This window comes from Mobula hypostoma, chromosome X1, assembly GCF_963921235.1.
Source record: "Mobula hypostoma chromosome X1, sMobHyp1.1, whole genome shotgun sequence".
Taxonomy (NCBI): Eukaryota; Metazoa; Chordata; class Chondrichthyes; order Myliobatiformes; family Myliobatidae; genus Mobula; species Mobula hypostoma.
In genome coordinates, this window is record NC_086128.1 from 44,077,079 (window position 1) to 44,102,328 (window position 25,250).

General features: G+C 38.7%; 1 protein-coding gene across 3 annotated transcripts in view; it reads right to left on the reverse strand.

Annotated features, from left to right (window-relative positions):
* Window positions 1-11,840: 11,840 nt before the first annotated feature.
* LOC134340402 (pyruvate dehydrogenase (acetyl-transferring) kinase isozyme 2, mitochondrial-like) overlaps window positions 11,841-25,250 on the reverse strand; it is a 39,396-nt gene continuing 25,986 nt past the window's right edge. The window contains exons 8-12 of one of the 3 annotated variants that reach the window (XR_010016545.1): window positions 23,847-23,945; window positions 23,500-23,610; window positions 23,252-23,365; window positions 19,107-19,276; window positions 13,662-13,799 (exon numbers count right to left, since the gene is read on the reverse strand). Coding sequence is in view for 2 of the 3 variants with exons in the window: in XM_063037579.1 (XP_062893649.1) it covers window positions 13,656-13,799; window positions 23,252-23,365; window positions 23,500-23,610; window positions 23,847-23,945 (468 nt within the window). In the remaining variant the exon portion in view is untranslated. Of the gene's footprint in view, window positions 13,800-19,106; window positions 19,277-21,355; window positions 22,575-23,251; window positions 23,366-23,499; window positions 23,611-23,846; window positions 23,946-25,250 lie in introns of those variants that run through there. The other 2 variants (XM_063037579.1, XM_063037580.1) reach the window with 2 other exon arrangements.

Sequence of the window (25,250 nt, forward strand, 5' to 3'; positions counted from 1 at the left end):
TACCCCACTAGTCACTGCCTGCCATTCTGAAAAGGTCCCATTTATTCCCACTCTTTGCTTCCTGTCTGCCAACCAACTCTCTATCCACATCAATACCTTACCCCCAATACCGTGTCCTTTAAGTTTGCACACTTATCTCCCATAAACCCATAAAAGTCAATATTACATTCTTTAATTCCTCATTTGTTCCCCTAGCATGTCACTGTGCTTCTGTGCACTATCCCTCAGCTGCTGTACCCTGAATGGGGTAGTGTGTGTTATATTTTGATTTGATTTCCTATCCTGGCACCACCCTCTCTGATAGTAACTGGAGCGGGGGGGGGGGGGGCAATCATGCCAACAGTAACACAGGCTATTTTTGTTTGTATGTTGGTTGGAGATTCTCAGGAGGAAGTACCTCATCATAACCATATCTGGTTGCTTCATTGGCTGAATCATCCAAATCCATTTCTCCATGTTCATCCTCCTCCCCTCTTTCAGATCCAAAAACACATATTATTCCTCTCTGTGCAGCAAGTTGGCCCTGCAGCTTTTCTATCTGTTTTAAGCACTTTGTATGATCTCCAGTGTTGAGTTTCTTTTCATGTACTAATTTCTGTATCACATTCATAGCCAACTTTAAATTACTGCAATGCTTCCTCAATCCCTCCACCTTGGTTTTAGTTACTTGGGCTGCTTCCTCCTGTTTACTCTCCTCTTTAACCAGATTTTCATATTATAATAGAAACTGGTAAATACGTGTCAAATCCACACTTCTCTGTGTCTGTAAATCAGTAAGTTTCTCTTTTTCAATCAGTGAAAGATGCACCCTACCCCATCTTTTACTTTATCTCTATTTATGTTAACCTAAATTCTATCAATTTACCAGTTTTCACAAGAGTCCTGCAGGGTTTAATAAATGTTTCAGTATTTAGTTTTGGCGCCCAGTGTCCTGGACACCCTTGTGTTATTTGATGTTTGACTAACTTCCTTTCTCATATTCCTTCAGTCCCTGATGCTAGGTCAAACTGTATAAGTGTCCCTCTCACTGAACCATCCAATTTGTTTGTACACATCTCTTTTATTACTCAAAGTTTCTGTTGTCATGCTGAATGCATCAGAATCATGACAAGAGAAACGGATCCACTTAAGACCATAGCACTAATCACAGTGTAGAGTATGAAAGCGAGACAGAACTCGAAGTCTGACTGCCAAGAGGAGCAAAAAGAAACGTACTTTTTGGTGATCGCTGCTCCCGAGGAGTTTCATCTAGGCAGCCCTGCTCTCGGAATTCCCCATTTCACTGTTGCACTTAGACAAGCGAATCTCGGCGGAACCTCCAAATTCTGTTGTGTACCATTCAGCTACATCTTCTAATATATAGTAACAGACTAGAACAAACTCACAGTGGATCAAATTTTAAGCACCCTTATTACTTGGAAGGGGAAGTCTATCTCCATATGTTAAGTTGTCGGTATGTAGCTTCAGTCTTACAGCTGAAAACAGGTTATTTTTATACTTTTACAGACTCTAGTAATTCATCCTTAATTACATTCATATCTTATCTGCATCCGCCTTAAAAGAATTGCATTTGTCTTTGAGGTTTCTCCCCGCCCAAAAGGTCGTCCCATTTTCCTCTGCTGTTAAAACATTCTATGCCATAAAACCCACACTGCTATAAATAATTCCCCCCCCCCACACACAAGCCTCTCATCCAAACATTTCAACAAACCAGCAAAGCACTCTGGGATCATACAGGTTCTATTGTGTCACGTTACACTTTACAAAAGTTATAAATTCATAAAAACTTCAAGTTTACAGATATATTTCCACAAATCCTTGTGAGTAGAGTTAAGAAACTGCAAGTGTAAACAAACCCAGATGGAAGTTATGTACAGGCTTTCAAACAATTGCCAGGATATGGGCTACAAATTACAATGGGAGATGGAAAAGGCTTGTCAAAAGCCCGATGTTACAATAGTCATGAGGAATTTCAATATGCAAGTAAATTGGGAAAATCAGGTTGGTGCAAGATCCCAAGAGAGAGAATTTGTAGAATGCCTACAAGATGAGTTTTTAGAGCAGGTTGTGGTTGAGCACACTAGAGGATCAACTATTCTGGATTGGGTGTTGTGTATGGACCGGATTTGATTAGGGAGCTTAAGGTAAAGGAACCCTTAGAGGCCAGTGATCATAATATGATAGAATTCACCCTGCAATTTGAGAGGGAGAAGATAAAGTCAGATGTATCAGTATTACAGTGAAGTAAAGGGAATTACAGAGGCAAGAGAGAGGTGGTGGCCAAAGTTGGTTGGAAGGGGACAGCAGCTGGGATGACAGCAGAGCAGCATTGACTGAGTTTCTGGGAGCAATTCGGAAAGCACAGGATAGATACATCCCAAAGATGATGAAGTATTCTAAAGGCAGGTTGATATAACTGTGACTGACAAGGGAAGTCAAAGATAACATGAAAACAAAATAGAGAGCATATAATGGAGCAAAAATTAGTGGGATGTTAGAGGATTGAGAAACTTTTAAAAACCAACAGAAGGCAACTAAAAAGCCATAAGGGGGGAAAGATGAAATATGAAGGTAAGCAAGCCAATAATATCAAAGAGAATGCCAAAAGATTTTTCAGATATATAGAGTAAAAGAGAGGTGAGAGTAGATATTGGACCGCTGGGAATTGACACTGGAGAAGTAATAATGAGGGATAAGGAAATGGCAGGTGAACTGAATAAGTATTTTGCATCAGTTTTCACTGTGGAAGACACTAGTGGTATGCTAGAAGCTTGAGTGTGTCAGGGGTCAGAAGTGTGTGCAGTTACTATTAATAGGGAGAATGTCCTTGGGAAACTGAAAGGTCTGAAGGTAAATAAGTCATCTGGACCAGATGGACTACACTCCAGGGTTCTGAAAGAGGTAGCTGAAGAGGTTGTAGAGGCATTAGTGATGATCTTTCAAGATTCATTATATTCTGGCACAGTTCTGGAGGACTGGAAAATTGTAAATGTGACTCCACTCTTCAAGAAGGAAAGGAGGCAGTAGAAAGGAAATTATAAGCCAGTTAGTCTGACCTCAAAGGTTGGGAAGGGGTTGGAGTTGATTCTTAGGGATTGTACTTGGATGCACATGATAAAATAGACCATAGTCAGCATGGTTTCTTCAAGGTAGAATCTTGCCTGACAAATTTGTATTTGGTGACATATATGTGCTTTGATATTAAAATTGACTTTGAACTTTATATTTCCATTATTAGAGAATATAATCACAGCAAAAAAAAATCAATGTCACTAGATTTGTTTTTCCTCACACATCTGCCCACATTTATCCAAGTTTGTCCCAGCTTTATTCTACTTTTCATCAATGTTTACACCAACATATTTTCTAACAATGACCAATGGGTGAAAATCAGGAGTGGGATTAATGGCTAGATGAAGCCTCCAAACTGCAAGTGTGTGAAATAATTGCATCACCTTCACTGTTTGACATTGATTAGCAAATTAATGATGTGATCTTTTGCTTTGATTTAATTGTGAGTTGCTTTTAGCAACAATGATTTAATTGGGTTATCTGATATCTTGTTGACATCTGATTGCAGATATGAGGAGTACAAATAATTTCACTTATATGTTGTTTTTCAGTTGGATGCATAGCTGGTGCAATCTGGCTAATAAGTATTCTGTAATATTTTGGCATCAATTCAACAGATGAGTTGCACAATTATTAGAGAACTTTTTGTTCAGTGTGACAGGTTTCACAGCTATTTTATTTTGTAGCCATGAATATTACACAACAGTGGCCTACTTCCAAACTTCACAAAAGTATTTGCTCTTAGAAACAGCTTGGGTTTGTCTCTCGGTTTCGAATCAAAATCTAAAGAAAAACAAACTCATTGTAGAGGGGGATTTGCAAATCCTTTGGATCCTGAATTAATTCTATCAATCTTGATTTGTTTGCCAATTTATCTTAAAAAATCTCACAAAACCATAATTGTGGTAACAGTGTTATTAATTAGATGCAACTTACCACTGCAATACACCTTAGTTTTGAGAAGAATTGTGCCAAATAATATTGTTATTGATACCTTTACATTGCTTTTCCCTGCATCCACTTCCTTGCTGAAACAGTTTTAACTGGTGCTGAGACACCTATATGGCTCTGCTCAAATGAATGGTAGTTCTATATATCTCTTGATGGTGATACAGATGGTTTTGCCACAGTAGTGCCAGGTAGCGCCCTCCCCCCACAACATCTTGAGTTAAAACCTGAATAATCTTCTATACATAATCTGTAGGGGTGGGTTTAATTGTGACAAACTGTGACTTCTAAGTCATGAATGTGGCATCAATTTTAAGGTGCATAATTTGATAATTATTTATATATAATTATCTGGATAGACAGGGTCTGATTAGGAACAGTCAACATGGATTTGTGCATGGAAGGTCATGTTTGACAAATCTTATTGAATTTTTTGATGAGGTTACTAAGAAAGTTGACGAGGGTAAAGCGGTGCGGTGGATGTTGTCTATATGGACTTCAGTAAAGCCTTTAATAAGGTTCCACACGGAAGATTAGTTAGGAAGGTTCAACCGTTAGGCATTAATATCGAAGTAATAAAATGGATTCAGCAGTGGCTGGATGGGAGATGCCAGAGAGTAGTGGTGGATAACTGTGTGTCAGATTGGAGGACGGTGTGTAGCGGTGTGCCTCAGGGATCTGTACTGGGTCCAATGTTGTTTGTCATATATATTAATGATCTGGATGGTGGGGTGGTAAATTGGATTAGTAAGTATGCAGATGATACTAAGATAGATGGCGTTGTGGATAATGACGTAGGTTTTCAAAGCTTGCAGAGAGATTTAGGCCTGTTAGAAGAGTGGGCTGAAAGATGGCAGATGGAGGTTAATGCTGAAAAATGTGAGGTGCTACATTTTTGTAGGACTAATCAAAATAGGACATACGTGGTAAGTGGTAGGGCATTGAAGAATGCAAAAGAAGAGAGGGATCTAGGAATAATGGTGCATAGTTTCCTGAAGGTGGAATCTCATGTGGATAGGGTGGTGAAGAAAGCTTTTGGTATGCTGGCCTTTATTAATCAGGGCATTGAGTATAGAAGTTGGGATGTAATGTTGAAATTGTATAAGGCATTGGTAAGGCCAAATTTGGAGTATTGTGTACAGTTCTGGTCACCGAATTATAGGAAAGACGTCAATAAAATTGAGACAGTACAGAGGAGGTTTACTAAAATGTTGCCTGGGTTTCATCTCCTGAGTTACAGAGAAAGGTTGAACAAGTTAGGTCTTTATTCTTTGGAGCGTAGAAGGTTGAGGGAGGACTTGATAGAGGTGTTTAAAATTATGAGGGGGATTGATAGAGTTGACGTGGATAGGCTTTTTCCATTGAAAATGGGGGAGATTCAAACAAGAGGACATGAGTTGAGAGTTAAAGGGCAAAAGTTTAGGGGTAACATGAGGGGGAACTTCTTTACTCAGAGAGTGGTAGCTGTGTGGAACAAGCTTCCAGCAGAAGTGGTTGAGGCAGGTTCGATGTTGTCGTTTAAAGTTAAATTGGATAGCTATATGGACAGGAAAGGAATGGAGGGTTATGGGCTGAGTGCAGGTCAGTGGGACTAGGTGAGAGTAAGAGTTCGGCACAGACTAGAAGGGCCGAGATGGCCTGTTTCCGTGCTGTAATTGTTATATGGTTATATAGCCATTCACTGGCAATTTTTATGCTATGCTGAGATATTTCTAATCAATTTAATTTTTGCTTTAAATTTCTGCAACATTGTTTAATCCTCACTTAACTAAAATCGAATGTAAACTGATACATAAATTTTTGTATCATATTGTTTTATCAATTATATCTTGGCAAATAGCTACTCATGCATGCTATGAAATGTCCTTTTAGTACATGTATCTGGAGCAGGCCATTGTATAATAGTTAATACTAATCAGCAAGTGTAAGAAAGGATTTGGAATATTTAGATACATGCCATTTATTATATATTAGCTATGTGAGATTGACTTCACTACTAACTTTTAATGGGGTCATCCTTACAGGTATAATTATGGATAAAAAATTTTTCGGCATGCTGTTTCACTCAAATGGATTATTTTCATTCAGTATTTTAAAACAGCTGATGAGAACTGTGGACATCACTCTTCATATTTTGAATTTGACTGTCTGTACCCACTCCTACATCAACAGAGAATTTGCAGTCAGAGAGTTTATTTAACAGGAGAAAGAAGGAACAGCAAAGAAAGTGGTACGATTACAAGTATATTAGCATAGTAACTACATTCCTGTAGTGATAACTAGAGGCGTAGATAACGATCAACTAACACATGTTGAAAACCCTCTGCAATACTTGGGGAATTTAAAATCAGTTACTTAAGTAAATCTGAAAACAAAATATGAGCACCGGTAATAGTGATCATGGTATTTCTCCTTCTCTTCTTCAGCATATCAAGGAAACTTGCTTCCACTTTGGTTTTGTGGGTTTTATGGTAGTTAATAATGCCATTGTGGGAATTACAATAGTTGATCCATAACTTCTTTTAGAGAGGGAAAACTGCTGTTCTTATTTGGCCTGGACTATAACGTATGTGACTTAGGTTCTTCTCTGACTCCATTATATTATCCTGAAATAGATTGTGACTCAGCCTACACTATATTTCATCATTCAAGTCACTAAGTATATCTCTGGGTGTCACCATCTTTACTGGAACAGATGAACTGAATCCTTAAGATCTGCATTCTTAGTCAGCTAAAATGATACCAAAAAGAGATAAAACCTGAAACTTCTCATTGGGAGATTTCATCCTATTTAGTAATTTACTTATATACTAATCACATATATTTTAGTTTCAATGGCAAGTTGGAGTTTGTGGTTTCTCTAAAATGGACTCAGCCAGTATAGAACCTATTCAGTACAGCTAGATAAGGTACCCAACACTTCAGAACTCTTGAGCTTCTAATTACCTTTGTTTAATCGAGGTAACTTCCTTGCACACTCTTACTCAATATCACCAAGACCAAGGTGCTGATTGACTACAGGAGGAGGAAACTGGAGGTCCATGAGCCAGTACTCATTGGTGGATTAGAGGTGGAGTGGGTCAGCAACTTTAAAGTCCTTAGTGTTATCATTTCAGAGGATCTGCCCTGGGTCTACACATAAGTGCCATTACAAAGAAAGCACACCAGGGCCTCTACATTCTTAGGAGTTTGTGAAGATTTGGCATGTCATCTAAAACTTTGACAAACTTCTATCGATATGTGGTGGTGAGTATATTGACTGGTTGTATCATGGCCTGGTATAGAAACACCAATACCAATGAATGGAAAAGCCTAGAAAAAGTAATGAATACAGCCTAGATCATCATGGGTAATCTACTCCCACGACTGAGCAAGTCTACAGGGTGTGCTGTTGCAGGAAAGTGGCATCCAACATCAGGAACCCCCATGAACCAGGCATGCTCTCTTCTCGCTGTTACCATCAGAAAGGAGGCACAGGAGCCTCAGGGCCCACACCACCAGGTTCAGGAATAGTTAATACCCCTCAACTATCAGGCTCTTGCACCAGAGTAGATAACTTCAGTCACTCCATCACTAAACTGTTCCCACAACTTATGGACATAAGTCATATAATGTTCTTATCATGGTGCAGAACAATTTTTAGGCCAGTTTTTTTTTAACATTTGCACTGGAAATGATAATGTGAACTAATCTCTTATCCAAACATTGCTGTTCTTGACAGATTTCCTGCATAGTATGCTATGCAACACTTAGACAAAGATAGATTGCTGTTTGAATTGCTATTAAGTTTTCATTTACTATTCAAATCCACACAGATATGTGCAAGGAATTAATACCTTGCAAACTTGGTACCAATACATAGATTTCTCTGTGTACAAGGAGCCAACAGCCCAGATAAAAGAGAACCTACTTCAACATTATTTCAGTGGGAAGAATGATGTACTTCATTGGTAATTGTTCCCCTATGCTCATTATTCAGACTTAATACATTATCAAACATTGGGGCGGGGTACTTGAGGCTTTATCTGTAGAAATTTGGCCAGTACAAGTAAATAACTGTTTGAAGAGGAAGAACACCTGAAAATGAAAAGTGGTAAGATTAAAAATAAGTAAATTCTGAATCCATTGAGTCAGAATTGTATAAAGTTGGTTCCTTTACTGCTTGGTCATTAGTCCTGATAACTACTTTCTTTCTACCTATGTTTTTTTTAAGTAGAAAATTCAAATCATTAAATAATATGTTTTGGTATATTATTTGCTTCTCCTATTCTGCTTTATCATGGAATGATCTTCTTTTCTGTCTTCCTAGTTAGCCTTGGGTCCTTTTTTCAATCCTTTACTCCATCAGCCTCAAAATGAAAAAGAAAAACTGGCTTCATTTCATTGCAATTCTACCACTGTAGTGGCATTGAAAGATTCAGCTACCCAACTGCAGCAATCATATTTTACATTTTGAAAGAAAAACCTATTTTTTTTAATCAAGTTAATAAAATTAGCTTGAATTTTCAATGCATCTATTACTTTTGCAAGTCAAGGTAAAGCATCCCTGAAAGACTTACTTTGGTTTCTCTCTCCATATGCTGCTTTTTCCAGATACTTCCAGAATTGTATTTCCATTCTGGCATCGAGTTCTTTGCTTTCAGGCTGTTTGAAACATCGGATCATTTGATTGAAAGTGTTGTTATGTTTTGCATTTGGCATTCATTGCTACACCAGTGTGATTGGTTGATTTGAGAAGTTTGTATGAACTTGGGGTGTATTGTCTAGAGTTCAGAATTGTCAAACAGTGATCAACATGAGGAAACTCATTGGGGTAGATAGATAAATTATTTTTGAGCATATATTATAAACTAGTTCTAGGCTAAGTATTAAATTACTATTTAAAAAAGAAAATCCAATGTGTAGTAAACTTCTGCACCTCCTTGTACGATTGTGTAAGGTTAGTAAGCATTTGATCAAAATCCATAAGCCATAGGTAAAAAAAAAAGGCTTGAAGGGCTACCTTTACCCTTTTCCCTTGTTAAGTTTACAGTATATTCTTTGCAAGTACGGAGGAAGAACTACAAAACTTAATTGATATAGTTGTCGAAGTAAGTGCAAAAATGGGTCTATCAATTACAAAAAGACAGAATGTATGGTGATATCCAAAAAAAAAGGAGAATCCTATCTGCAGGCTGAAAATAAATGGGGAAGACTTAAAACAAGTACAGAACTTTTGTACTTAGGAAGCTGGGTGACATCAGGTGTGACATGGACATCAAAAGAAGAATAGGGATGGCAAAAGACACCTTTATGAGAATGAAGAATATACTGACATACACTAAACTAGGCATGACAACCTGCCCCAGAGTACTGAAATGTTACATTTATCCAGTTATGTTATTTGGTTCAGAATGTTGGACAATATTTAGTAACATGAGGAAATGAATTGAAGCAGCAGAGATGTGGTTTTTGAGGAGGATGCAAAGAATATCATGGACGAAACGAATATCTAACGAGGATGTCGTGAACAGAGCAAACACAAAAAAAGGAATAATGTACAAGATCATGAAAAGGCAATGTAACTTCATTGGACACGTGATTAGGAAAGAGGAGTTAGAATGCATGGTAATTATGGGAAAGATTGAAGGGAAGAAAGCAAGAGAAAGGCAAAGACAAATGATGATGGAGACAGTAGCCAGAGAACTGGAAATGAATACCAACGAATTGATCCACTCGACCCGAAACAGGAGTGTGCGGGCCATGACAGTCAAAGCTCAAACTGGGCATGGTGCCTGATGATGATGATACTTCCTGGTAAACTCTGGGTTTACCTTTATAACAAGTTATCTTGTGATCCCTTTTAACCAATAGTTGGCAGAGCAAGTATTTTAGCCAATCTCTTCTCTGGACCTGCATTTATGTTAGTCATAGGCACTACAGGTTCTGTTCATTCTTGCTCATTTATTTTGTGGTACAGTTTCAAAAACTGAATAAAGTACTCCCAAAACCATACTGAACAATATTTTTCAATAGTCCATTACAAGCACTAGAAGTGTTTATTCTATTGCTATTACCAATGTTTTTCAATTTAATTTCTATATTACTGAGCAGATGCTTATAGTCACGAGTTTAACATCATTCCCCATCTGTTACAGGTAACTCACCCCATTTCTTTCTACAATTATGCACTTTGTTTCAAATTACAAATCAAGTTTTAACCATGATAAATGTATTAACAAATTAAACCCTACTATAGTCTTCATCTTATTGCATCCCAATTGTAGTTCCTATTTTATTATCAATGGCAAATTTTATGACTTTGTGAGGTCACACATGTGGATTGCAGTTGAAATAGACAAGAAATCATTCCACAATTAATTATTTCTGAAACAGAACTTCTATTTTAAATAAAGGCAAATGCAACAGCCAATGTAACACAGCAAGACGTAGTGTATGATGAATGACTGTATAACCTGTTTTGTTAGTACTGGTTGAAGGATAGACAATTGCTAGAAAACAACTAAAACATTCATTAATTCTAATGGTGTCAAATTCTTGCAGGAACCTTGATCTAATGGCTCATCAAGAAAAATTTAGATCTCAATATCTTAATGTATTCCATTTTGAGTAATGAGCATCACTAGCAAGGCTAGATTTTATTGGTTGTATCAAATTTCCCTTTGAGGAGATGGCAGCCACCTACATTTAGAGTTGCTTACTAGGCCTTAACAGTGTTGAGCAATTGGGATAGGTTCAGTCATGTACAAATTTGAACAAGGACAGATGGAGATTTTCACCCTTGATGGCACTGGTGAACTGAATGTCTTTTTATGACAATCTGGTGTTTTCGATGTCACTATCAGCAAAATTACTGGTCCTTGTAAAATCAAGGTATGGATTACACACTAAAATAAAAACTTAAGATCTTGTCTTAGAGGCTGACAGCAGAAAACAACATTATAAAACATTAGACCAAAACCACGCTCAATGCAACTACTCTACCATGAGAGGAAATTTTCATTTTGTTTCTCAGATTTTTGGGTGATTTTGAATTCTGTAAGGGCAGGTTCCAGTTACCCAAAAAAAGCCATAACAGGTGGGGTATCATATACAATTCCACACAGGAAATATGATTCAATGTTAGCTTGTTTGCTATTTTGAATTTGCATTGCATTTTTTATTACCCGACACTAAGCAGTAAGGATTGCCAATTGTGATAGATAATACAATGAAAAGAATGGATTGGTGAACAAAATACCTGATTCTATTTCATACACTTAGCATTTTATGATTTGCTGTAATTCAAGCCTGTTTTGTAGAGTAACTGCATAGAAGTGATGGCCATGATCTGCTGAAGTGTTCTGCAGCACTTGCTGTGCATTGTCAATTTCTGGTGAGAGCTTCTCAACAGTGGATCAGTTTTTGATAATTTGTTTGGTTCCCAATTTGTTTAGCTATAAATCAAATACATGAAGGATCAAAAACTAATCTAAGAGGTGTGATGGGAGATTCAGGAAAAGAGGATGGGAAGGGATGAAATTGAAGTGCCATTAGCAAAAGATATTTAGTATTTGATAGTAACTGGAAATCTGTGTCTTCTTGTTGAATACTTCAGGATTATGTGAACTACTGCTGCTCATTTACCTTGTGAAAAGTTAAGTAGCTTGAATATTTAACATTTGTCCCATTCAGATAGTAAGTGAAAATCCAATTTGAATTATTTGACATTTGAATTATTTCCATCACAATCACTCTAAGGTATATACAAACTAAATTTAAACTTCACAAACAATTTTGCTGCATGCAACCGAGAGTGATTGAAAGGGTACATACAAACTGAAACACAATTAAAGTTATCCATTTTATTTTAAAATGATTTTGATAGTGCATTGTGAACCACATTTGAACAACTTTTAAGATTTAACAGAAGTTAAAACGTTTTTGTCATGTTGAACAGGATTCTACTTTCAAGTCTATATGCAATGTCAATGTACACAGACATACAAAAGTACTGTGAATTCAGAACCAAAACTAATCACACATTAGTGTTCATGTATTACAAAATTAAAGAAAGAAACAAGCAAACCAAATTAACAGATAGATTAACAAAACCCCATTAATAAATGCTTCAAAATTTGAAAAACCAGTTTTACTTTTCACACCAATGCAATCTTTGGCACATTCTATGTAAAGCACATGCACAGATGCACTCAGAATTAATACACAAATAAAAATAAACATGGAACATTTTACTAATATATTAAAATAAATCTGAATATTGAATAGGAAAGTTTGGAATATATACCATGTTGAGAAAGAGAGCAATTTCCAGGCAGCAGGTAAATAGACAAATAGAACATTGCCATGTTTAATGCAGTTGTGTTAAGTGATCTTTCTAGTAGATGCATAACCCTAATCATAAATCCCTTCCTAGCAGATGGAAATAGGGAGTGATAGAAGTGAGGTAGGGAAGAGGAAGCTTCTTCATAAAAAGACTGAGAATATAAAAGCAGACAGTCACTAATTATATAGTATTGCTCTGAATGTTCTTTTTGGCCTTCCCATGTTAAGGTTAACAGATATTGAGGAAAAACCGTTATATTTAGCATATTGATGGGGAGAAGTGGGAGCAGTTACTTAAACAGAATAAATATGGGTAGTACTTCCAGAAAAGGCAGCTAAGACCATTCGGCTGCTGCCACTAAAAATTACAAAGGAAATTGACAAGGAAGATAGTTCTTTCTTGCTAGAGAATGCACAGCATGGAAATACAATATTGTAAATGTAATGAAAAGCTAAGTAGATCCAGTCCCCAACACCACTCCTCCACCAAACAAATGAAACTGGAAGTCAGGAAATAATGTGCCAAAGTGTCATTGCTTCATAATGAGTATATGCAGAATAAAAAAAGACATGAAATAAAGAAATTAGAATGAATATATTAGTATGGTTAACAGAAACAATAGTATGATGGTCTGAATGTTATATACATGTTCCTATACTTCAAGATATATTTCTAACTCATCCCTATGTCAACCAAGAACTTTTGAAGATCATATGATTTCAGAATCAATCTGTACAACACATCTAACGAAAATGTTGACTTTAATAATATAATCATACATACCTCAACATTTTAATGTATTTTGACTGGATTGTGAAATGTCATTTAGACTAATAGCATACAGAAAATATGTATCATAAAACATGACAAGTGAAATATGATCTTTCTTCATAGGAAAACAATCTGAAATTCATCTGTGGTATTTATAGGTAGGAAAAAAGTCCAGTCTCCTGCAATCTGGCTAACCTGGCCACATTTCTTATTTATCAATCTACTTTTAATGACACCCGAAGTGCTTGCAATTGGGGTTGTTAATCTTGGAATGCATTTATATTTATAATGCCATCTTTTTCCCTTCTTCCTACATGTGTGATGTGTCCCAACACTGGATAGTGATATTCTATCAAAAAAGGTACAGGATCAACTCAAAGTTGATAATTAGGAGACAGCATACTTCTATGATCCCCTCTATTCTACTAAAAGAACCATGCTGCATCTAAGAATCATATTCTGTGGCTGCCTGTTATTTCAAATGGTTATAGAGCTACATTCATTCTTTTCCATATCACTGAAGTGGCGGCTTTGTGCATCAGTGGTGGATCTTGTGTACAGCCAAGTTCTTTGGATCACTACTAGGTATACACCAATCGTCAGCCTCGTGATTATGTTGGTAATGGCGCCAGGCAGATTTGTTATAAACTGGTAGCCTTTCTACAGAATCTTTTGTTAAAGCCTGAAAAACAAATACTGAGAGTGGGCATGCAAATATAATAAACAAGTCTGAAATTAAGAAAAGAAATTAAGCATTTTCCTTCTTAACAAATGTTTAATAACCCCTATTTTGATAACAAAACAGAAATCATAATGTCTTGCCTTGGTGATTTCCCTTTGGCTAGAATCATGATCTTAATAAGCATTGTCTATTTTTCTTGAGCTTTAAAGTAGTAAATGCTGGATGATAGAAGAAAAGAGATGAGTTAAGTGGGTGCCAAACTAGTCAGTATCAGGAATGAAATGCATGATACTTGAGGCACAAATGGACATTGTGGAGTGGTTAATCATAAACACAAGAAATTCTGCAGATGCTGGAAATCCAAAGCAAAACACACAAATACTGGAGCACCTCAGCTGGTCAGGCAGCATCCATGGAAATGAACAAACAGTCAATGTTTTGGGCCAAGGACCCTTCTTCAAGACTACAAAGGAAGGGGAAGATGCCAGAATAAAAAGGTGGTGAAGGAGGCTAGCAAGGTGATAGGTGAAGCCAGTCTGGTGGGAAAGGTAAAGTGCTGAAGGGGAAGGAATACGATAAGCAAGGAGAGTGGACCATAGAAGAAAGGGGAGGAGACAGGCAGCTGAGAAGAAGCAAGAAGCCAGTGTGGGAATAGAAGAAGGGGAGAGGGAGGAAGTTTTTTTTAAAACTGGAAAGAGAAATCTATATTCATGCCATCAGGTTGGAGAATACAAAATGTTTCTCCTCCACCCTGACGGTGGCCTTATTGTGGCATAAGAGAAGGCCACGGTCTGACATTTTGGAATGGGAGTGAGAATTGTAATTAAATTGTTTGGCCACCAGGAAGTTCTATTTTTGGCAGATGGAGTGGAGGTGCTTGACGAGTGGTCCCTCAATTTACGATGGGTCTCACCAATGTAGGAGGCCACATCGGGAGCACCAGATACAATAGGTAACCCAGCAGGTTTGCAGGTGAAATGTTGCCTCACCTGGAAGGACTGTTTGGGGCCCTGAATGGAGTTGAGGGAGGTTGCAAAATATACTCCACCCAAGGGACTATAATCCCGATGGGATGGGAAGTGAACCGGCACAAGAAATGGCATGACACAAGGCCAAGAATAAACGAAAGGAGGCTTCCATAAAAATGAACCTTAAGATTGAAGCCCTAAGGACCTAAATTTGGTGCAGAAATTTAAAGACTATAAAGTGTGTGAAGGATCTTCATCTCTTCTCTGCAAATTACTGACCCTAAATGTGCCAATGCAAAACTATCACCAAATTACTAACAATCTTTATCTAACAGAATATGACCATAACCTTCATCTTTCCTCTATCAATCCCTTCTACCACTCCAAACAAGCTTCCACTAACAACCTCTCTTTAAACATAGCAGGAACATCAGCCTAACATGGCCTGAGACCATCAATCTACCACAGAGCCTATCACAGTAACCTTCTGCTGGGATGGAACTCTGAAAAATCAGAATTGCAATGAATAAATTTAACTGACAATTAATTGAAATATCTTATCAAGCCACTCAGTTCAAAAGCAATTTAATGAAGGCAATAAAAACTGACCTTACTGACTATGCAGAGTCAGTAAAGGAAAACAAAAACAAAAGGATACAACAGCCACAAATAAGTCTGGCCATGACACAAAATACCTACTATTCATCTGGCACAACCAACTGCTTCAGGGTGCAAAGTCATGACTGATTAACAAATAAATTTATCAACAAGATATTCATTTTATCATTGCAGATGAGTTGAATGTCTGATGCAACTTCAGGTTAATGCAGATCCCCCTTACTAGTTTTTCACCTGGAACCTACCAACCTTCTCCTTCCCACCCTCCCCCACCTTCTTTATAGGGCCTCTGCCCCTTCCCTCTACAGTCCTGACGAAGGGTTCCGGCCCGAAACGTCGACTCATCGTTTCCACTGATGCTGCCCGACCTGCTGAGTTCCTCCAGCATGTTGTGACTGTTGCTTTGATCCCAGCATCTGCAGATTATTTTGTGTTTATAATGCAGATTGTGCTGCGCCACACGGAAGTCTGCAATTCTTCCAAGTTTCCTTGATACTCTGACTTGAGAAAAACTCAAATATACTATAACTTATGGAGTGGAGTAAACATTCACTGACTTCTCATGAAACAGCATGAACAGATGCTGTTTAAATTTAGCCTCAACTTAGAAGGGGCAAGGCAAAGAAATTAAGGATAGACAATTACTCTATTTCTACCTGTAAAGTGGTTCTAGTGTGTCAGCAACATACAGATGATCTGTGACCAACTCTTAGGCAAATCAATTTTTATTTGAAAAGACTTTGCTCCTCCTTTTACTAGAGATAGAACTACTCCCTAAACCAAGGCCTCCTGTCAACAGCCAACCTTTCTGCAAATTGGCAGACTTTGCAGGGCTCTTCTCATTTCCTTATACAGGTCGACCTTCACTAATCTGGCACCATTGGGACCTGAGGAGTGCCGGATTAGTGAAAATGCTGAATTACAGAAGGATCACATCAAGCAATAGCTAACCACCTCATCATACCTTTAAAATGTCATGTAAATCAGTACAAGTTAGATAATAATTAAACAGAAATATTAAATGAGTAGCAAGTGAAATTTTAATAAAGTAATATACTGTACAGGCACAGATAAAATAAGGGGTACAGGAATTAACTCATACAGAACAGTTCAGCACTTCCGCTTCTAACGTGAGACATTTAATATACCTTCAGGCAAAGTTACATGTCTGAAAGTGTGGGGTTGTTGAGATCATCAACATCTTCATCTTGAAAAATGAGTGAAGCATCAGGAACTGCTGCTGAAACTGGCACAACAGTTTCTTCAAAAACTGTTGATGTTGGTGGCAGCACATCTGGGTGAGCAGAAGCAGAAGTCGGAGAAAGGAGGTCTTCTATATGTCACATTTCACACGACCTCCAGGCGGCCAGGGATTCAGCTCTGGGCTCTTTCCTCTTCACTCGCAGTTACTGAGGGAATCCTTGTTAGTTTCTTTTCCTTTGCTTAGTAATATGCTTAAATTCAGCGGGTCGCCATGTCTGACCTGAGGTCATAGGCAGAAAAGAACGGAGTGCCGGCTGCGGGACGCCAGAGGGCAGTGCCCGACTGCCGGCAGGCGTGCGAGAAGGCGGACCGGCTCAGCGCACGCCGGCTCCCCCACCACTGGCGGGCACTGGGGGCCATGCCTCACGCAAATGATATTAATAAATGCAGGAAAACAGGCAGGAATCGCCTGTGCTTACACATGAATACGTGAACAGATCTAGCGCAACCAAAACAGTGTGCAGCAGATTGGTACGGTGGCCCAGGAAATTTGAAATTACAGTTGCACGGAAAATTTGAAATCAGTGCCAGATTACCGAAGGAACTGGGTTACAGGTAGGCGGATTAATGAAGGTCGACCTGTACTTATTTCTAGCTAGATTAAACAAATCATCTTTGTTGCCCACAGAATCTCATGTTAAAGACTTTGGTCAAGTCTATCAAATACTGACCAGCTACAACATATCCTTAAGACTTCCCAAACTTTTTCATTCCAAGCTAAATATCACTCTAATTAATAATCCAAAGGAATGATACTCAGAAGTTGCAAGTCTGAAATGAAGAGCAGAAAATGCTGAAAACAATCAGTTTAGGCAGCATCTACAGAGAGAAATAAGAATTAACAGTTCAGATCAATTACCTTTAAACAAAATATCTGATTTCAATGGCCATGGGACCCATACAGAAAATCTGTTTTTCTCCAAGGATGCACCCAGTCTGCTGAGTATAGATGTTTTAAAATGGGACCAGTCTTTTAATTTATTGCTCAAAGATCAGTGTACAGATGTTGGCCACCTATTAATGTGTAAATTATATGCCCCCTGTTATGCCATTAATGAGACTAACTGAAATGACAATTACTTCCCTTCAATATAATACGAGTAGAATTTAACAGAAATAATATGCAGAAAGATTTAAATTTTCAATATTCTTCTGAGATGGGTTCTCAATATATAACAGACAATTTTCTCCATGGAATACATACAGTATCTTAACTACACTAGATTGCTACAGATTTTGTAAAAAGTATTAGTTCTCTATTATGGTTGAATATGATCCAACCAACAACATTTTATTGGAAGAGAAACATTTTTTAGTCTGCTTGGGGAATGAATTGGAATCATCTGACCTGGCAAGATTAGCTCCTTATAGAGAACATACCAGAGTGAAAAACATTACAAAAGCAAATCCCCATAACATTTCGGATCTTGTTTATTGGACTGCAAGGAGAAAATACTAATCATTTGGAACAGAAGATCCAGCAAGCAACAAGAATGTATTACAGATTAGTCAAAATGCTTCAACCAATAACATGCCAATTCAGTACTCAGCCTAACTGCTATGGAAATACAGTAATCAATGCAGACTTTTCATAGTTTGTTGACCATACTTTTGTTATAAGTAAACAAATGGACCACAAGGAATTCAATACAATTCCCTTGGTCTGTAGAAAGGATGCAGAGGAGCTTTGAAGAGTACTGACAGTTAAGAGAATGGGTAAGGGCACACAGGTGGATAAAGTGTGAAGAGATACGTCAACACGAGGAAATCTGCAGATGCTGGAATTTCAGGCAACACACATCAAAGTTGCTGGTGAACGCAGCAGGCCAGGCAGCATCTCTAGGAAGGGGTACAGTCTACGTTTCGGGCCGAGACCCTTCGTCAGGACTAACTGAAAGAAGAGCTAGTAAGAGATTTGCAAGTGGGAGGGGGAGGGGGAGATCCAAAATGATAGGAGAAGACAGGAGGGGGAGGGATGGAGCCAAGAGCTGGACAGGTGATTGGCAAAGGGGATATGAGAGGATCATGGGACAGGAGGCCCAGGGAGAAAGAAAAGGGGGGGTGCGGGAGCCCAGAGGATGGGCAAGGTGTATAGTGAGGGGAACAGAGGGAGAAAAAGGAGAGAGAGAAAAAGAATGTGTGTATATAAATAAATAATGGATGGGGTACGAGGGGGAGGTGGGGCATTAGCGGAAGTTTGAGAAGTCAAATGTTCATGCCATCAGGTTGGAGGCTACCCAGACAGAATATAAGGTGTTGTTCCTCCAACCCGAGTCATCCACTTTGCTGGGAAAATGGAAAAGCAGAGCATTTTTAAATGGTGATGGGAATGAAAGGCATTGCTGTGCAGAGGGACATGGATGTCCTTGGACAATCATTAAACTTTAATATACAGGTTCAGCAAAAATTGGACTATTACATATAAATTTTACAATAATTAAAACATATTTTACCGTACCCTGTTAAGACAACATATACAGCGTTATTCTTTTATGGAGCCCATCTACCAAAGAGTTTTCCTGAGTGTGCAGGTAGTGTTCAGGTAGTGTGCAGGTAGTGTTCACCTTATTGATTCATGGGATGTAGTTCTTTTGAATGGAGAGAGACCAACCAAGCAGGGCTCATATTCTGAATTTAAAAGAATGAGAGATTATCTCATTGAAAAGTACAAATTCTTACAGGGCATTTCAGATCCACAGAGTTCATGTTTTTCTTCACTGTGATCTATACTAGCAGGGATCATTGTCTTTAGTTAAGTGGTCAAACATTCAAAGACATTGAAATTTCTACACCCAGGGGATTATAAATCTTTGGAATTCACAACAAAGAGGCCATGGAAGCTCAGTTACTGAGCATATTCAAGACAGAGAGGGGCAGATTTTTAGATATTCACAATATTTAGATTTAGTGTAGAAGGTGCTGCTGAGGAAAAGGTGAGCCCTAATCCTATTGAATGGCAGAGCAGACCGAAGGGGCCAAATGGTTTATTTCTGCTGTGTGTTATGTTCTTTCTGTTAGCAAGTTCTGTTTGTTCAATGTCTTGTGTAAAGATTGCCAATGTAATTCAAAAAGAACAGCACAGAACCCAAAATCAGTTTTTCATCCCCAAAATTCTAAAATGTTAACAGATAACTCCAGACACATCATAAATGTCATTTTTTTAACTTTTCAAACTAAGCTCCTCTGAGATGTCACAAATGCTATTGAAGTACCTAGGAGAAATGTTTCCCACACTTTAACCGCTGGGAGATCCGTTCATGTCCATCACTGGGAAATTCCCAAGCAGAAGCAGTGGCATATCCTTCCTGCCATAGGATGGATCATGAAGTCCAACAGGACAGCATGAACCTTCATTGATAAAACTCAGGAAAGGAAATGCAGGCATTATCAAATGAATTGGAAAAAATTCACTGTGAGGAGGAAAATACAGTAAAAAAAAACTGATTTTAATTATATTTTAAGTGTACCTGTTTCCATTAACTTTTAAATTTTAATATTGTGTCACATATTTATCAGATACGAGACAACGGGGTAACCCGTTAGGGCACCCTTTGAGAGAAGGGTAGTGCAGTCTGATGTGACCAGAATGAACATTAAATTTCCCTGAATGCTATTAGTATCGCTTTACTTTGGAAACTGAAGTAGTAAACCTCAGTTTATTAAAGAAGAACGAAGCATAGCAAAGCAAATATAGCTCCTCGTCGTTTAACAAAGGACACTTTTGATGGTATCATTTCTGGCTTATCTGCCATCCAGGACATCTCAAATGTCCTCTTTCTTTAAGGATCATGGTTTTCCTTCTGCCATCATCAATGATGCCCTCACCCGCATCTCCTCCATTTCCCACACTTTGGCCCTCACCCCATCTTCCCGTCATCACAATAGGGACAGAGTTCCCCTTGTCCTCACCTACCACCCCACTAGCCTCCAGATCCAGCACATTATCCTCCGCAACTTCCGCCACCTTCAACAGGACCCCACCACTAAACACATCTTTCCCTCTCCACCCCTCTCCGCTTTCCGCGGGGTTTGTTTCCTCCGCAACTCCCTGGTCCACACGTCCCTCCCCACGGATCTCCCACCCAGCACTTATTCCTGTAAGCACAAGTGCTACACCTGTCCCTACACCTCCTCTCTTGCCACCATTCAGGGCCCCAAACAGTCCTTCCAGGTGAGGCAACACTTCACTTGTGAGTCTGTTGGGATCATCTATTGCATCCGGTGCGGCCTCCTCTATATCGGTGAAACCTGACGCAGACTGGGGGACCGCTTCGTCGAGCCACAGACAGGATCTCCCAGTTGCCACCCACTTCAACTCCACTTCACATTCCCATTCAGATATGTCCACACATGGCCTCCTCTACTGCCAGGATGAGGCTAAACTCAGGTTGGAGAAGCAACACCTCATATACCGTCTGGGTAGTCTCCAGCCCCTGGGCATGTACATTGAATTCTCCAACTTCCGGTAATTCCCTCTCCCTCCCTGTTTCACTCTGCCCCCTCCTCCAGCTGCCTATCACCTCCCTCATGGTTCCACCTCCTTCTACTACCCATTGTGCTTTCCCCCATTCCTTCTTCACCTTTCCTGCCTATCCCCTCCCTGCTTCCCCTCCCCCACCCCTTTATCTTTCCCCTTACTGGTTTTTCACCTGGAACCTACCAGCCTTCTCCTTCCCACCCTCCCCCCACCTTCTTTATAGAGCCTCTGCCCCTTCCCTCTACAGTCCTGACAAAGGGTTCCAGCCCGAAACGTTGACTGATCATTTCCACAGATGCTGCCCGACCTGCTGATTTCCTCCAGTGTGTTGTGAGTGTTGCTCCGCCACCCTTGTGCCTCTCATTGTCATTCTGGAGACATGCAGCCCTTTCATTCCCCATCTCTTCATCTCTTCTGCTGTTTGTTGTTTGTCTCTGATCCTGGAGACGTGCATGCCTCGCCTCCTCTGCGTCTTCTTCTCTCATCTTTTTTTGTCCCGACTCTTTGATCCTGGAGTCGTGCGGCCCTGGCCTCATGCGATTCTTGTTCTCTCCCTCTCCTTGCCATTTCCCGACAACGTTTGGCGTCATCTCTTGACCATAATGTCCCCCTTCCCTTTCCACACGGCATAATTAGACTGACCATTTATTTTTACCTTAATGCTGGATAGAAGATACGAAGCGGTAACACCAAAGGATGCTGATTATTCTTGATGATGTGGTTGGCGCTCTCCTAAATGGACGTGATATAGTCACCGCTGTCCTTTGACTGCAGCAAAGTGGGTGTCTTGAAGTATGTCATTACAATAAGATGTAATTACCTCTTATTGATGGGTGGCAGTTAGATCTGTCCCAATCCTGCACATGCTGATGGTGATAAGCAGAATGTGACCCCTCGAAATAGAGCTGCCCTGCCCTTTTGCTCCGGTAGGTGTCGCTGCTGAGGCTGGCCGTGCGCATGCATCGGGCTGTCACATCCCGATTTCCATGATGGTATTCTTAAACTGAATACCATCCTTAACTACTGCACAAAGATTTCCCAATTTCTGTAATTAACTTGGTTGCCTTTGTATACCATTTTCCTGTGCAGCCCTCTAGGCGATGCTCATTTGACCCGACTTGAATCAGTATTATGTCCCAGTTTGCATGTGACCACTCCCACACCCTCCCCCCACTCTTGATTTGATGATTTCTTCTTCTTTTCACCTTCTTAACATTCTTTATGCTGTTATCATCTGAAATTTCTTGTTTGGCATGCTGCTTCTCTCCAACACTTTAAAATAGTTGCCTCCATTTTTCTGATTTTATATTTGTGCCATCCTTTTTAGTTCCAAAAAGCTGGTTTGGCTCCCCCCACAAAAAAAAAGTTTGTTCTTTCATCACTACAGAAGGTGTTACTACAGTTCTGGAAGTGACCCATGTCCCCTGAAAATACATCTTATTTTTCCTCCTGTCAAAAACATGCAATTAACATATTAGTATTTTGCAGGTTTGTCATCATGATCACAGCCCTATTGATAAAAAATTTAGTTTTACATATTTAAGATATAATTATATGGTATTTCTGTGAAGTATTTGAATGCTGAATACATAGCAGTTTATTATACATCCTTCAATTCAGTCCCACTTTGATTTAGATATAGCACTTGCATTAAAAGCCAGAGGCTGCAGTTTGAAACCCCACTCCAGAGGGGCAAAAAACATAACCCAGACTAACAGCTCAGTATAATATTTATGAACTACTGGACTGCTGGAACTTCTATCTTACAGAACCTAAACTACTCTCTTACCTAGGTGCAAGACATCCCATAGAACCACATGTAATGGAAAAAAAGATAATTGCAAGATAGTAATCAATGATAGTAATTACCAACATTATGAAAATAGATGATAGATAATTTGAGCATTCCATTACTTTTTGTGGGATAATGTGATATACATCTAATAAATTACTTTGGAGAACCCAGAGCCTTACAAATATGTTATATTAATCAAAGTATTTTCTGACCCTATCTGGTTTTAACCACAATAATTGACTGTCAACCCCAATTTTACAATGTTTTGCTATACTTTGTTCAGAAGTAGTGGATGAAATTATTCAATTATTCCATGAAAAGCAATGCTTACCTTTAGGTAAATGACTGCATCTGTCCCAAAACCCTCCATTGAATAGAGCTGAAGGTCCCCTTGAAAGTACTTGGCATAAAGTCTTGAAATAGGCAGCCCATACCCAAAACCAGCCTAAATACATAAAAAATATTGCTTAAGGAGACCATACTTATAAGTGAGAGGATTCAGTCAGTGGTGAAATAAATCTGTATGTACAGTAGTTTACCTCCTTATCTAAGTAAGGCAATGTGTAATTAGATGCATACCAGTGGTGCACCTCCAGAACTTCCCAAGTGTGGTTTCGGAGCTGTGCTATACATGTAACTGAACAACCGGTCTATCTTGCTCAAGGGGACGCCTCCACCTTTATCACTCATCTATATAACAAAAAAAATGATAAAAAGAAAATTAGGTGTTCTGTTTAATCTTGCAGAACCCTAATATATGATCAAAATTCCTTATCCATGAAGTTTCAGAAGTGGAAGAGTGCAGCTTTGTTTTTTTAAAAGAAACACTTAGCATGTGGTTTAGAAGTAGAAGGTTAAATAACACATTTGAATACTTCGTCTCATATAAAACAAATCAAGTTAAAAAAAACACTAAATACTTTCACCTTAATTGTAACATCTTCTCCACCCAATGCAACTCTTACTTTAATAGGTGGAAGATGAGGACTGGATTCATAATTTTCCACAGTAGCTCTCATGGCGTTCTTGAATAGAAACAAAAACATTACTGAATTTATTTGCTAAATAGGTGTAGCAGTCACCAAGGCAATGCCAATCAATTAATATTAAAAATGTATTGACCAATACAAAATGAACCACAGGTGAACTAAGAATATCTTTTTAAATCCATTTCATAAATTTACTAAATGTAAAATACATATTAACAATATTGCACAGGTAGAAAGACTGGTTCTTAAGAGAACTAATGGATTATTCACTATTGTCCATGCAGGATTAATATTCGTATAAAAAATATTTGATGAACAACTCAACTACCACTGCAGTAATAACAATGTAATTGTAACTCAAATCCAGTTATGTTGACTTGCAAGTGAAAGTTGCATCATAATAGAGTGCAGTATTTAATTGCCACTTATTAATCATCATCATCATCAGGTGCCATGCCCAGTTTGAGCTTTGACTGCCATGGCCCACACACTCCTGTTTCGGGTCAAGTGGATGAATTCATTGGTATCATTTCCAGTTCTCTGGCTGCAGTCTCCATCATCATTTGTCTTTGTCTTCCTCTTGCTTTCTTCCTTTCAATTTTTCCCATAATTACCGTGCATCCTAACTCCTCTTTCCTAATCACATGTCCAATGAAGTTACGTTGCCTTTTCATGATCTCATATATTATTTCTCTTTTTGTGTTTGCTCTGTTTATGACATCCTCGTTAGATATTCGTTTCGTCCATGATATTCTTTGCATCCTCCTCAAAAACCACATCTCTGCTGCTTCAATTCATTTCCTCATGTTACTAGAAATTGTCCAACATTCTGTGTCATATAACATAACTAGAATAACATCACATTTCAGTACTCTGAGGCAGGTTGTCATGCCTAGTTTAGTATTGGTCAGTATACTCTTCATTCTCGTAAAGGTGTCTTCTATTCTTCTTTTGACATCCAAGTCACACCTGCCATCTGATGTCACCCAGCTTCCTAAGTAGCAAAAGTTCTGCACTTGTTTTGGTCGTGTTCTGTATTAAAACAGTTTTGGAAATCTATTTTCTCTACAATTTCTAAAGCTTTAAAAATTAATTTACAACCTAATAAATTGAGTTTTGTTCAGTATAATCCCTCAATATATTCATGGTATTTCTATATCAGACCAACATGTAATTGCATTTGTTACATTATTGGCCATAGGGGTTATTTTATTGAAATGGAAAGATGCCTCTGCTCCCACTTTGATACAATGGTTCTCTCAGGTGATGCTATGTCTTAGTCTGGAGAAAATCAGAAGTCGAACTTTTGATCCTCGATTTAACTTTGAGAAAAGGTGGGGT